Source organism: Pteronotus mesoamericanus, unplaced genomic scaffold, assembly GCF_021234165.1.
Source record: "Pteronotus mesoamericanus isolate MK-2021 breed Mesoamerican mustached bat unplaced genomic scaffold, CSHL_Meso_final contig_101, whole genome shotgun sequence".
Taxonomy (NCBI): Eukaryota; Metazoa; Chordata; class Mammalia; order Chiroptera; family Mormoopidae; genus Pteronotus; species Pteronotus mesoamericanus.
Genome location: NW_026555001.1, coordinates 10,679,388 through 10,695,002, shown reverse-complemented (window position 1 = coordinate 10,695,002; position 15,615 = coordinate 10,679,388). Strand labels below are relative to the sequence as shown.

The following is a 15,615-nucleotide window of genomic DNA, read 5'->3' as shown; positions in this document are numbered from 1 at the left end:
TTTCTCTTTATCCTCAAAAAATTCTTGAAAAATTGAGTGAGTTTAGAGGCTAAAACCCAACTCATTAAAAAATGATAAAATATAATGGCCAAGAAAGCCTGACATTAATAATTTGATTAATTTTTAACTATGTAAGATTAGTTTGTAGTTTAAAAATCTTCTGTAATGAAGTGCTGGATTTTCTATTGGTGTAATATCCAAATATATCACATTAAAATCCTCTAGTATTTTTGTTGATGTAAGACTTTTTAACAAATTAAATCTGTAAATTATTCAACATACCAATGAAAGCCTTGCTAATTTATTATAAATGTCTCAAAACCTTAATTCTTCTTATATATATAGAACATAGAATACTCTTTAAATGAATTAAATCACTAGAAATATAAACTTCCTTTACAAAATAAAATTTAAGTGACCTGCAAACTGCCCACTTCTCCCCTTTGTTTGTGTCTATGAGTGGCATGTACACAGAACATAAATGTAAAATCACTTCCCAGTCTTTATTTCTTTTCTCTGTTGGTGTTTTAGATGAAACTGAGACTGCCCAGCAGATATATATTTTTTTCCTAAAAATGAAAGTTGGAAGTATTCATAGCTTACATGATTTCTTTGGTCAGATAGTCAGATATGTTGATTTTGAGAGGAGAGTGGACCATCCAGGAAGGCATTCTAGAAAGTCTCTGAAGATATGACACCAAGACTCAGGAAAATAGTCAGGGCTGGAGATGTACAGTGTGAAGTCTTCAGCCCAGGGGCAGAAGCTGGCATCCCAGGCATGTTAGCCCAGATGGGGCCTAAGGAATGTGACTTTGGGGGCTCCTCTCTCCCATGTGTAGAAGCTAAAAGGAAGAAGGGGATCTTGTAGAGGAGCCAGAGAAAGAGGATCCTGAGAAGAGAGGTAAACCAGGGAAACGCAGGAGTCCATGGAGAACATAGTACCAAAGAGGAGGCAACCTGCCTCCATGCCACATGCTACCAGCAAGTCAACAGATTCAAGGAATGAATGAGAAAAGGCTACTGAGGATGGCTTTGTAGCATCTTCAGTAGAATGGTGGGGTTAGAAGCCTGATTGTATGGAGTAAAGAGTAACAGAAGGAGTGGAAAAAAACACCTAATAAATACTCTTCTTGGAAATTTTTGGTGTAGGAGAAGAAAGAGAGAATAGACGAGTGTCAGAGATGGCAGCATTGAGGAAGACATTTTAGGAGGGAGGCTCTGAGCATATTTGTAGAGGAGGAGTAAGTGAAGAGAGGGAGCAAAACCTGGGAGGCTGGAGCATGGGGGATGGGAGCATGACTGCCTCTGAGAAAGGATGACTCTGAGAGAGGATTACCGGTGGCAGTGACCTGGATGACATCATACTGCATAAATCTGAGAATGGTGGGACCGGTTATCAGTTTTCTGCCTTCCTCTAGCACTCTAATTCTTGCAAATGCTATTGTGAGACAAGGGCTAGAAAGGAGATACATGTCTTTCTGGAAGCCCCTATTTGGTAATAAAGGAGACACACATGCACACATCTGCTTGCTAAGACAGCCTTTGGCACTTCAAGCCTATGAGAGGTCCTCCTTTCAGGTGTAACAGAGAAGTGAATGAACCTTCCCCGCTGGCTTTTGGTCACAAAGGTTTGGGAGGTAAATGATTCAAGTGTGGCAACCACTTTGCAATATGGTATTCAAAGATCCTTCCCGTCTTTGATTCTCTTCACAGGGATGGCCTGATTAGTAAAGATGAAATGATGGCTTACTTCCTGAGAGCCAAGTCCCAACTACACTGTAAAATGGGACCAGGATTTGTCCATAATTTTCAGGAGGTGACCTATCTCAAGCCAACCTTCTGCGAACACTGTGCAGGATTTGTAAGTCTGTCTTCCGTTGTTTCCTCTTGTCTGTAGTTGTTCGTGCAGCATTCTGAGAAGGAAGGAAAATGATACACTAAGCAGAATCCATTGACTGCCTTAGATCAGAAGTAGCACACAAAGGCTCCCTGAAAATAAAGATTAAGTTACAAACAAAAGCAAGACCCCCAGGCTGAATTATGTCTTTTCGAGGAATGCAGGGCCAGCACAGACAGGGAAGATTGGTGAGCCTATTAACTCAAGCGAGCAATTTCCCAGGGAAACATTCCACCCAATGAGCCATGGCCTCCATCACTAATCCTCATAAGTGGTGCAATTAAGGAGAGTGCTCCTCTTAGCCAGTTCCTCCCAGTTCTTATTTCACACGGTATCAGTCTCTGGAAATCCATCATGGCATGGCTCAATAGTTCGTAACTCAAAAAGGAAACAAATCTTTTTGGAGAGAAGATGGATATAATAATAAATAACATTTATTTGACACATCACAGGCTGGTAATCGGGATTAATTACACTAATGTCTATGGAAGCCTCATGAACATTTTACTCTCCCCATTTGTCTGTGAAGGCCCAGAGGTCCAGGGAGGATAACCCAAGTTCCCCAGGATTACACAGCCAACGGTGGCCGGAGCCAGGACTCAAATGCAGGCGTCCTGACTCTGAATCCTGTGCTCTACCTACACCACTGCCACAACGAAGATTGCACACTTTATTTCCCCACATTTGATAATTCTTTGGCGACTAAGGTCAGCTTGGTCCTGGTGTTAAATAAAGACTCTTGGGCCCTGGGTATCTTCTAGTTGACACCTAAGTTATAATAAGATGGAGACTGTGGCACTCCAGGTGAGAGTGGCCCAGTGGCCAAGGGACTATAACTACTGCTCCCTACTGGAAGCCAGAGCTCAGTCATGTCAGCTTCATTCAGTGGTCCTGTCCCACCTTTGACCCATACTGAATTCACTGCTGATAATCCAGGCTACTCGTAAATTAATTTTTCCCATTCCATTCCTTTCGAGGGGCCCCAAATGCAGGAGTCTGTGTTTAAGCACACACCCCTCCGGCAATGGGTAAAGAAGAGCCAGTGGTTGCCCTCCCAGTGCGCCCAGCAGCCGATGTGGTCGGGGGGCAAGGCCAGCCTCACTGGCTCGCTTCGCCCGCCCTGGGGCAGGAGAGCTGCTTCTATCAGCTTCACCACTGGGACTGCATCACCTGACCATTTTGTCATAAAATAAATATCTCCTTTTCGATGTTTCTGTCTCCTGATGGGAACTTTTGCATGTATCCAGACCTGAAAACGCTGAGGTGGGACAAGGCCAGGGGTAGCTCTCTACTGCAGAGGGGGGTGCCCAGCGAACCCGTCAGGCCATGGCACAGCCAGGGGCAAGTCCGGTTGCAACGCCTGTCTTGTGCTGTGAGAGTTGGAAGGCCATTATCAAATCTCAGGGGCTTATCTCTGCTCTCCAGGCCTTCTGGATGCCTCTCCCTTTTGTGGAGGCATCTGCTCTATAGAAGCAGCAAGGCAGTGTTGCTGGGGAGCATCCATACTCCTCTCCCCAACTCATCAGAGCACATTTGCTGGCACTAGGCTCTTGGTGCAGCTCTGCGGAGGTAGAAAGCTCTGGGCTTGGAGTCTGGAACCCTGGCTTTGAATCTCAGTTCTGCCCCCTATACTAACTCTTTGTCCTGATCCAAGCTATTGACCATCTCTCTGTTTTCAGTAAAGGTGGTTAATACTTACCTGTCATGTTGTTATGATGATTAAATGACATAAGACATATTGCACGTCACATAGCTCAGAGTAAATATTTCTTCTTTTTTTAGTGTTCTTTGATACTTTTGGAGTTTAATGGAAATTAACTCTCTTAAAGTTTTAATAGCCCTTTTTTGTGTAAAATATATTTAATCATTGGTACACTCTGTTTTGATCACTACTCACAATATATTTAATCATTGGTACACTCTGTTTTGATCACTACTCACAAACATTTAAAAAAGTCCATTGGTTTCAAAGGGATTTATAAATATAACTCTCTAGATGTATCATTGAAAGGCATTGTAGGGGAATGCAAGGAACCATTTTTCAGTGCCTGGACGACCTGCTTTTGAAATAAATTCCATTTCAAGGATAAGGAAGACAAACAGACACTATGTGAAACACATTTATTTTAAAATTAGAATTCCAGAACTGAAAGAGTTTTGTTAATTCCCTTATTTCAAGGTCAGGAGAAGTTAAACGACTTCCCTAAGGTCACATGGATCTTTAGCAACAGGTCTGTGACTCATATTCAGGTCTCCTGACCCCCAGTCCAGTGCTCCTTACACCACAGTCGGCCCCCCAAGTGTTACAGTGACCCCAGGTTTCCAAACAGAGGGCAGTGGGAAGCCCTCCTGCACACACATTTACGTGAGGCCACCCTCCCCTGCCCTTGGCCGGCAGCCTCTTCCTGCCCCATGTTGTCTCCTCGTTACTCAGTGAGCTTCCGCAGGCAGCGCCCTGGCTCCCCCTCCTCAGAAGACTCTCGCTTGACCATATCTTTTTCAGCAATTCCTGCTGCTTTGCTAATAATGTGCCATATTTGGATACTAGGATGCTCCCTAAACCTTATCTTTTCTTGTCTTAGATCAGTGGCTTTTGCTCACACACACACACGCACTCGGGAGCGATGGCTTCCTGTCTTCATCTCAAGTGACATGTTCGTGTCTCCCTACTTATTCGCTATGAGGCCTTGCCAAGGGACTCCACTGCGCTGTACCTCAGTCTCTTCATCTGAAAAAATGAGGAAATTATTATCTCCTATCCCATAAGGATATCGTGAAGATTCAATGAGTTAATGCACACAGAGAGCTTCAAACCATGCTTCTCCCATTGCAAGAGTTGAATAAACCTTAGCTATCACAGTTATTATTGTTATGACTATTACCAAGTTCTCAGTGAAGAAACAATTTCTTAGCACTACAAAGTTTCCCAGACATGGGACCTTCCAAATTATTTAATTTCCTGGATCATCACACTTACTTTTTATTTAAAAAAAAGAAAGAAAAAAAAGCAGCAAACAAGATTATCTTGAAGGCCCTTGTGGTTCTGACATGACGCCATTGCCCTGACTTGGGACTTCCCTCCCCTCTTCCAGTCATCCGAGGCACCTGAGGCCTGGCTTCCAGTCAGTTGTCTTAATAATCCTTCTTGTCCCCTAGGTAAAACATTGCCCTGTCTGAGGAGGCATTTGCATCTTACTAGTGCATTCTGAAGAACCCAATAACTTTTAAGGCTCAAAGGAATCCCTCTTCCCTGGGGGAATTTTCTTATCAGAAGGAGGGCGAGGAGCAGCCTTTATAATGTCCTTGAGTCACTTCATGCTGGCAGCTACTTATTCTTCTCCTCCGGCCATAATGCCCACACTCCGGGTGTTGCTCCCCTATTGCACTGTGAATGACACCTCTGTCAGCCCCAGTAGGCCACCAGACCTGCATCTTTCAAAATTATTTCATTAAGTAGACACCAGGTACCTAACCTAAGCATCAAAAGGGTAGGAGAGGAGCTTCTCCAACTTGAGCTAAGCCCATTTAATTCACCCACACTGTATGTTTCCGGTGTCCCTGGTACCCACATGTAAGTGCTACAAAAGGCATGAGAAAGGACATGGGAAGGCCCCTTCTTCACAGTTTCCATTGTGTCACGAGTGCAAAGACACCACCACCAGGACCGTGTCCCTGAACCGCCCAGGCAAATACCCTCACATCTCTCCAGAGACGTTTGTCACTTCCTCCATCCTACTTCCTCCTTGATTGGCAGAGTCTGAACCTCTTCTATGTCCCCCGCAAGCCCTGTCACAGCTCAAAACACTGAGCGAATGTGGAGAATGAGTGCACAAATAAATGCTAGATCCTTTCCTCTTCTGTATGCTTTCTAAGACTAATGCCACTCAGAAAATAACCCCGCAAAATACGAATGCTGTACTGGGAAGTACGCCGCTGAGGTTGCTTCATTTCCTGCCATGGGCACCAGGAGCAGTGTGTGATTAAAAATAAAACCAAAGAGAGAGAAACTCTCCTCTATGAATTTTGCTGAGAGGGCATGATGCTAAAGTCCAATAAATGCACCCATGTCGGTCTGTGTCCCATCCCAGCTCCCGTTTGGCTCCCAGATAGAAAAGGGAAGCAAAATTCCTGTTATCACCGCAGCTGGAAGAGGTTGGGGGAGGGCTCTTCTATAGGACAGGAAGGGTGTCAGGAGCAGCTACATCCTGTTTGTGCTCCCTTAGTCATCAGCTTCCCAGGACTTCCTTCTCCTGTGGCCTTGTTTTCTTTCCAGATTTTTCTTCAGATTCCCTGACATCCCTTTGTCTTTTGTTACAGCTCTGGGGAATAATCAAGCAAGGATACAAATGCAAAGGTAAATAAATGTTACTGTGTTAAAATTTTTAAATGTGACATTCGGGACAAAAACCAAATCTGTCTGATGAAACCGCAAAGGTTCTTGGGATCATGAAGAACTTGGGTCTTTTGGGCCACCGGCAACTGAAGGGTTAACATGTTCGGAGAGGACTCCCTGGAGTTTTTGAGATACCAGACTGGATTTTTACAGCTTGTTAGATGAGGAAGCAAATCACCTCTATCAGCCCTCGTATATCTAGCCCCACTCTCTAAGATGTCGTGCAAATAATCATCAACACACAGAGGAGGTGGGAATTCTGAAGTTGGACAGGCCTAACTAAAATGCTATATTATAAGAACTTTATCCTTTGGGGAAAAACACACACATACTTCTTTTTGTAATACATATGCATCGCTTTCTGCTCTCACGTCGCTATTCCTTTCCCTATTAAGTCACAGATGATGATGGGAAAAGAGGAGAAACCTTAAAACTTACTCTTGTCCCTTTCAATGAATTCATTCATCTAGCTTCCCTATTTCATTAACATTTATAAACAACTAAATAATTACAGATGTGATGCATGCAATACACATGAGAATCATTAGGTACTTAGGTCTGTGTTTCTACTTGTACATATGTGATTATTACACCTAGTTGATTTAAGAAATGGCTGAATATTTTATACTGTTTATACTGGTTCTCTGAAGAATCTGATAATGCTCTTGAAAAATATCATGAAACTGCCTTCAGATTAACATGGATCCCTTTTGTTCTCTGGCCTTTCAGTGTTTGAAGCCCATTTTGCAGGAATAGAACACTTTCCTGAGTCTCAGTGGGAGCTACATTCTTGTGCTCCAAACTAGATTCTGCCTTGTAGTTCTTTGTACCAGTGTCTTAGTCTAACTTGGATTTTTACTTTTAAGCAGCAAACATTGCAATATCTTATTGCCCATTAGTTTTATCCTGGTTGCTCTCCCTTGTACCTTAAAAGACACACACACACAATTTATGAAGATGTATAACAATTAAACTCTTGGATCATTTTTGTACATATGGTATTTTCTCTTAAAGGTACAGAGAGTAAAAGAAAAACTAAAATAGACTGAACATATTGTAACTTGACCTTTCTGTGATGTCATTACACAACCATTTGAAACAAGACCATTTGAGGGAAAATAGGTGTTGGAAATTATTAGGTCTTCCGATGATAAGAGAGGAATATACTCTTTAAAATGATCATATCTGCACAGGGAACCTAAGGGAAATGTAGGACTCTCATCAGATGAAACAATCATGTGGCTGTCTTCCAAAGTGGCCAACATTTTCTATGCCAAGTAGCAATTAATAATCAATCTACTTTCTAAAGTAAAACATCCTAGTGGGAAACTTCACAGAATCTGCTGTGTGCCATTTCAGAGCCATAGTCAAATTTGGAACATGTCTAGTGAGCTTTTGCCCACCTTGTTTTTTGTTTCTATGCAAAGAAAGAAGGCAGGAGATCTAATCGGTTTCCCTGGAAAAGGGCTGTGAAATGAAAAATAGGAAATGCAGACAAATACTGAATGGGGGGACACCTCGCTGTGGATGATCAGCCTAGCCAGTTGGTCCTCGGGGAGACAGAAGCTGAGGCTTCTCGTCCTCACTCAGGCTCAGGGGAATTTGTGAGGAATCCATCTGGGCCTGGGAAAGAACCCCAGACCCATGTGACTTGCATTTAGCCTGGGGCAAAAGCAGCTTCCCCCTCAGCTCATCCCTTGCTTGTTGGCTCCCCAGCACATCAATAAATTGTGTAGATAAAGAAGCTGAAGACATGTAAGAGAACTTTGGGAACTCCCGAAAGGCAAGAGAGTCCCACGGGCCCTTCTCCAGCCCCGAGCCCCACCCGGTGGGCCTGAGCAGGGCTCTGAGATTCGATACAGAATGTAGGATGGGGTGGGGCCAGGAGCGCAAACCACTCAAGCGCCACCCCAGAAGCCCAGAGGCATGTGGTTCACACTAATCACCTGTCATACTTTGGGATTTTTCAGACTGTGGAGCCAATTGTCACAAGCAGTGCAAAGACCTCCTGGTTCTGGCCTGCAGGAGGTTTGCCTGGGCCCCCTCCTTGGGCAATGGGAACGGGTCGCTGCCTGGAAGCCCCTCCTTGCCTCCAGGTAATGTCCTCTACTTTCTTTCCTAACGCGGTATTTGCCGGGTCCTGGATCTAAACCTTCTCGGGGTCATTATAAACATGAAGGCCTACCTCGGGGTGAAGAGCTGGAATACACCCTTGAGTTCCCTTCACTTCTCTCTGCTTTCAGGTCTCACTAACATACAACTCACCTGCAGCCAATTTCATTCTGCCTTTGGCCTCTTTCTCTGGGACCTTACCTGTGGGACTCCTACCGTTTGCACCAACTTTGATGGTCGTTTTTAGGGATTTTATTTATTTATTTTTAGAGAGAGGGAAAGGGAGAGAGCAGGAGAGTGGGAGCACATTGATGTGAAAGAGAAACATCGATTGGTTGCTTCTTGTAGGTGCCTGGACTGGGGACTGACCCTGCAACCCAGGCATGTGCCCTGACTGGGAATCGAACCAGCGGCCTTTTGCTTTGCAGGACAATGCCCAACCAATTGAAACACACCAGTCAGGGCTGATGGTTTGCTATGATGCAGTCAGATGCCAAATCATCCCAATAATCTTTCCCCTTCCAGTGCAGGATGAGGTGTTCGAGTTCCCTAGCGTTGCTGCTGGACACCGAGACCTGGACAGCAGAGCCATCACACTGGTAACAGGCTCCTCTCGCAAGATCTCCGTGAGGCTGCAGCGGGCCACCACCAGCCAGGCCACCCAGACCGAGCCTGTATGGTCAGAGGCTGGCTGGGGGAACTCAGGGTCCCACACCTTCCCCAAAATGAAATCCAAGTTCCATGACAAAGCAGCAAAGGACAAAGGCTTCGCCAAGTGGGAAAATGAAAAGCCCAGGGTCCAAGCTGGCGTGGATGTTGTGGACCGGGGCACTGAGTTTGAATCTGACCAGGATGAAGCAGACATGGGTGAGACCAGACAGGATGGTGAGGTCAGTGCTGGGTCAAACCGCGAATAAAACCAGAAGAGAAGCTGACAGGGACTGAGATGAGTGTTACAGTGCGTCCAGGAGGCATTTTAAAAGCAGCTTTGAAAGCAGAATGGTCGGGAATCAAGACATACCACTTTTTTAGTTTTGCCACTGGCTAGCGACATGACCCTGGGCAAAATGGTTTTTTCTCTTTGGACCTCAGTTTTATCCATCATAAAATTAAACTGGATAAGTTCTAAAACTTAGTGAAGGTGGCCACGTTGGTGTACTGAAATGATGTCCCAAGGACCCATGACCATCGTGCGCCTTCATTATATCAGTGTGCTATACCGATCTACTTTGTTTTCCAAGTTAGAATCAGGAGGCAGTGGAAGCACAAGACTGGTAGATAAAGGGGAGTTGGAAACTTTCCTCCCTATTAAAAAAAGAGGCTTTGACAGCCTTGTGGAGAAGGGAGTGGTGAGAATCAGAGACATGGGGACCTCAAGGTTCTATACGCCAGGCTCTGCCTCCACACAAAAATTCCACTCAAATCGTCCAAAGCAAATTGGGAAGCATATGGAATTTGTTAGAATAAGCGGAAAATATAAATTGATTCAAGATGGACTTAGATGCATTTATTAGTCAACAGTTCATAGTGTATTAAGGAAAAAGATTTGGGGAGATTGGTGTCATATTCCCGACCTTCAAAGCAATGTCATGGAGGGCAGCCATTGTCTCCCTGCTGAATCAGTCTCATAAACAAATATTGGGTTAGGCAGAGATCCTATTGGATCAGGCCAGTGCCCTTTATTCTTGTGGGTGGTCCTCTGCATTCCACACTCTTCAGGAGACCTAAATGCTCAGTCTCCATAGTTTCCCATGATGAGAAAAACTCCAATGACCTTTAACTGAAATTCCTCTAGTTCTTTTGTCATTGAAAACAATTAATAAGGAGGCCACACATTATCTTCGGTCATATGAGGTTTATTGCAAGTTCCTCCTGGGCCACTTTTCCCCTTTCTTATAACACCAACTTTTAAAACACAACTTCATCCATATATAATTTATATACTAGCAAATTTACCCCTTTAAAATGTATCATTCAATGGTTTTTAGTATATTCACATTGTTGCACAACCATGACTATGACCTCACTTTAAAACATTATATCATTCCAAAAAAAACACGCCCTGTGCCCACCGGAAGTCACTTTTCATTTCCCCCACCTACCCTAGCTCTAGGCAACCGACTAATCTATTTCCTGTACCTATAGATTTACAATACCAACTTTATTTTTAATGTTCCTCCTACTGATCATCTAGGCAAATATCTTAGTGCTATCCGCCACATTTTTTAATGGTCTAACATAGTTCAAGCTGGGAATATAAAGATGAATAAGAAAATTTCATGATTTGGTGACAAAGGAAGATATCCTAGGGCGAGGGATCTTAACTTGGGGCCTAAAGAAGGGCTTCAGGGAGCTCATGAAAGTACATCCCCTTTTCTGTAAAATTATTTATGGACATATATACTCATTTTGGGAGGAGACTGTCTTAAGGGGGTTAGCAAACCAAAAATAGTGAGGAATCACTGTGTTAGATTTTTTTGTCCAATGCCTGAAATTGCGCTAGTCACCCCAAATACCAGCTCAGCCTGCGGAGGTGATTTCTATGAGCAACGTGGCTGTCACTGAAATCTCGGAAAAAGAGCTTCTATGGGCAGAGTAACAGGATGTCCAACGAGAGCTGTCAGATGGTGCATACCTCATGCACCATCTTTGAATTTGGATGAGTACCTGTGCATGTTGAACAAATAGTGAAACTAGCCATGAGCTCACTTCTGTTGACCAGCACTGTTCAAGTTACTTAAACCTCGCCCCCAAGTTAGGAGAAATTCACAGGCTATTAGTGTAGGATAATCGTTTCCATGGGTAAGAGTTCCTGATCTTAAATCTCTATACAGAAATAAAAACAAAGATCTGTTGTTTAAAATTTTATTTTATTCTCTAAAAATTGGAACTTTATATTCAGGTGTTCCATTAACCTTTCAATTTTCTGATCTCATAAGTCAAAGAGGTGGTTCACTGACTATTAGTATTCAATTTCATTTGTGCTAATTAAAGAAGACAATATGTTCTTATGTAAAATGCATATGGTATACAGTTTTACCCTCATCCATCAATCAGCAAAGGAGAAGACATTTACCCTTTGTTAGGGAAAAGGCAAGAAGGAAAAAATGTGACAAAATTATTCCAAGAGTTAAAAATGTAGACAAAGGAGTTTTCAAATTTAAGAGTTTTCCTGCCAGGCAAGACCGGTGAATGGCTTTAGGAGAAAGGATCTGCACATTTATTATTTAGGTTTAAATCATGTTTACGAGTCCTATACTTAAAAATAATAAACAAGGTGGTTGTGTTTACAATCTGTGTATTTCCTTCCTTGGAATTCCAGCATTTACATTCATTTTAAAATATAAGGGCAGAGACATCTTCTGTCATGGTGGATATCATTTCACCAGTGATCAGTGAACCCATGGATGGCAAGAAAAGGTCAAGGTCACTCTCTTGTCAGTAAGAAGATGTGTATTTTCTTTATAATTCTTCTTTTTTCATATTATCTTTTGCTAACTTAAAATAATGACAAATATAGAAGGGCTGGGAAATGCTGGACTAAACAAAGTTAAATATGTTTATCTATACAAGGTCTGTCCAGAAGGTATCCAGCCATGTAATACGAAAAATAGAGACATTTATTGAAGGAGAAACATTGTACATAGGACAATGATGCCTCAGTCCTCTTCAAAATAGGCACCTTGGGACCTCACACAGTTCTCCCAGAGCCATCAGCTGCCCTGTTGTACTTTCCTAAATCTCATAGACAGTCTGAAATTTTTTCCCTTTCAAAGGTGATTTCAATTTTGGGAAAAGCCAGAAGTCACAGGGCACCAAATCTGGACTGTAGGGGGATCAGTCACCTGGGTAATTAGATGTTTCATAAAAAAAACTGCATGAGACGTGATGCATGAGTGAGCACGTTGTTGTGATGAAGCTGCCCAATCACCAGTTAGTTGTCCATAGTTGTGGCCTTCTGAACCATCTGAATAGTTTCTGTGGAGGAATGCTCCAGCATAACACAAAATTTGAGGCAGATTCTTTGCTCTACTTGCTCAGTCATTTCGAATGTGATGGCCACACAGTACACATGCTCACTCAATAGCATCTACTGCACCCACTGACTAATATAGTGAAGTCGTCATTGTTCACTCATGCACATTCCAGTCCACTCTCCTTGGCTGCCAGGTTACATCAATGACACACAAACTGTTCTTGTTATATTAACCATAGCTGGAATTTTTCCTCATATATACACCTATATATACTAGTATAAACTTTCCTTGTATATACACCTATATATACTAGTATAGATATATATTGTTTTCTTTTATAACCTTTCTTAATGTCCTTATACTAATTTATATTGTGAATTTCTAAGAGGGAAACCTCAACAATGGGTATTTCAGGGACCAAGGCTTTGTGGATCACCCTTTAGGGAGAAGTGCAGTAAGCATCCTTATTGGACTTTGTATGGGAATCTTTAAGATTTCATGTATTCAGTGCATATGATCTTTCAATACCATCTAAATCTTTAATAGATTTTATTTATTTATTTTTAGAGAGGGGGGAAGGGAGAGAGAAAGAGAGGGAAAGAAACATCATTGTGAGAGAGAAACATCCATCCATTGCCTCTCACATGCCCCCAACTGGGGACCTGGCCCATAACCTAGGCATGTGCTCTGAATGGGAATCAAATTGGTGACCTTTTGGTTCTCAGGCTGGCACTCAGTCCACTGCCACACCAGCCAGGGCATATCCTCCAAATCTTGAAAGTACTAATTATTTGAGATGATCCATCAAATAAACCACTTTCTAGAAACACTGTTTTGTTTTGTTTTGTTAAATGAAATGCAACCATACAACAGGCTCTGATTCATATTGCAGGATGGCTGACTTCAGGCTGAGGGCACCAAAGGCAATAGTATTGGCATTTGGAACAGCAACATGAAAACTCAGAACAGCTCAACTCTCAGGAAGTTACCTGAAAAGATATCCGGACGTTTGTTGGCTTGTGACACTGTGGGATGTCCCTGGTTGGACCCTGGGACAGAAGATTTATCCTATGAACTATTTATTTCCTCCTTCCCTGCCCCTGGATAGGTGCCACAAAGACTGTGTTATGTAGTTGGTGGTTTTCTCATGTATCTTTCTCTAGAGTCATTCGTATAGGGGTGAAATGAAAGCTTTTTGCATGTACTTGATACTTATTCTCTAAACTCAGGCTTTGCTTTTTTGTGAAAATGTTATTTCAGTATTTTCATAAACCTTTTTTTTGGGGGGGGTGTTTAATGAGGAGTTGATTTTGAGGGTTTGTTTGTGGGATTTTTGGATGGGACCAGGACTTAACATTTTCTTGAAGGATAAGGACACTCTTCAGATCCTGGAATGCAGTGATTCTTCTAACGATGATCTGTTGCAAGAAGGAGCTGTTTACATTGTTTTTATAACATGATTGTTATTAGGATGTGTAATAAGTCACACATGTATATATCACATTAGTCTTACCAATTTTGTGTCACTAAGAAGCTAGGACTCAGCCATGAAAACTCTCCTAATATTTATAATTGCCATAAATCATAAATGTTATAATTTGAAAATTAACTATCCTCGTCCTAACTGATATAGATTAGCCATCTTCTTAAGACTTTTATTAAGACGGCTATTGACTCTCTTCCTCCTGAGAACATGCCTATACCTTTCTTCCATCTCAGAGGTGCATCTCCTGAACTTGAGGGTCCCCAAGAGACTCACAACCAGGGGAGCAGTGGGCGGCAGCAGCTCCTCTCGGGCTGACCCCCTGAACCAGTCCCCAAGGCCCCCTTTTCTCTGACTTCCCAGTGAGCCAAAGCAGCCCCGCCTGGGCTCCCTCCCATTGCTATCCTAAGCCCTTCCTGGTTTCACTGTCCCCAGTTTTAATGAACGTACTTAAAAAATAAAAAGACGGCTATCAAGAAATGCAAATAACAATTAAAAGATCAATTCGTCTTCGGAAATAAAATTTAGGAGGAAAAAAAACACTTAGGGAAATGCAAAACAAGCAGTAATTTTTAAAAATTCACAATAGTTCTAAGAATTTTGTTTGTTAAAAAAGGAAAATTTTGCTTGTGAAAGAACACTCTTGTGGTCTTCCTAAGAAATTGCCATCCGTAGTTAAAGAACAGTCATAAAAAGCAAATAATCACAAACCACCTTTGATTAATATTTCATTAAAAAATTTAAAGTATCAATATTTTCAATATCTCCCTTTGACCCAAAGCAACTACACGTGGGCCTGTTTGTTACATGATGAGAGGAGAGAGAACTTGCTTCAAGATGTTTAAAAGTAGAGATGGGATTGAGCCTGTGGGTGAGGACAATGACCTGCTCCCAAGTGACCGGTCAGAAACCGTTCCCAGGGAGGTGCACTGGTCTGCATGTGGGAGTTTAAGTGTATATATTCCATGCAAGGCTGAATTCACTTCTACTTTGGGCAGTCATCTCAGTAAAGAAATGCCTTTCTTTTTTCCGTTAGCTAATCGAGGACACTTCGGCTCAGCAAACACTGGTTGAGCACCTGCTCTGGGCAGGCCCCTGCTAGGTGCACAGAGAAGCAATGCTTCATCTCTGCTCTCAGAAGCTGAGGGCCTGAGGGCATTTAGGCAAGATGGCCGCTTAAAATACTGTTCCAGATTTGCTCGAACTGACATAATTGTGTGAATCAGATATCAGTTTGCAGAGAGATTGCAAATTAAATGAAGTTATTAGTTGAGAGAGCTGTGATTAAGCCAGGTAATAAGAGAACTCACCATATGGAAGCACCTCAGAAGGCAAACAGCCACCCCCAAGCGTTGGTTCTATGTATGTACATTATCTATTCCTTTTCATTAATGCAATGAAAATACATGTTAATAAAATTAAAAACAAACTGGCAACTTAAGTGCAAGCAACTTTTCTTGTGTTTTTTTTTAATTTAAGAAAATTTGGGAAGAAACTTGTTAATAAATGCTGAACCGTTCTTTTTCTTTTCAGAGCAATTACCACTTGCCACTCAGTATGAGTTATTTTTGAGTTTTCACGTATAAGAAGAGTTCTTGTGACAAAGATACTAAATGTATCTTGAATAAAAACCAAACGCAAACAAAAAAGAAAATAAAACAAACATTTGTGTGTACATATGTCTATAAACCACTGTATTTTTTTTGTATTTTTTTGAATGGCAAATATTTTATGCTCCTGAGGGGACACCTAA

At 42.3% G+C, this 15,615-nt stretch overlaps 1 protein-coding gene across 6 annotated transcripts in view; it reads left to right on the top strand.

Moving 5' to 3' along the window:
* The window catches only part of RASGRP3 (RAS guanyl releasing protein 3), an 81,922-nt gene extending 66,624 nt beyond the window's left edge, over positions 1-15,298 (top strand). For 2 of the 6 annotated variants that reach the window (XM_054567918.1, XM_054567880.1), the window contains 4 exons: positions 1,714-1,861; positions 6,215-6,251; positions 8,261-8,386; positions 8,928-11,243. In XM_054567918.1, coding sequence (XP_054423893.1) covers positions 1,714-1,861; positions 6,215-6,251; positions 8,261-8,386; positions 8,928-9,319 — 703 coding nt within the window. In that variant the 3' untranslated portion in view covers positions 9,320-11,243. Of the gene's footprint in view, positions 1-1,713; positions 1,862-6,214; positions 6,252-8,260; positions 8,693-8,927; positions 11,244-13,271 lie in introns of those variants that run through there. The other 4 variants (XM_054567886.1, XM_054567894.1, XM_054567910.1 and 1 more) reach the window with 4 other exon arrangements.
* Positions 15,299-15,615: the final 317 nt, after the last annotated feature.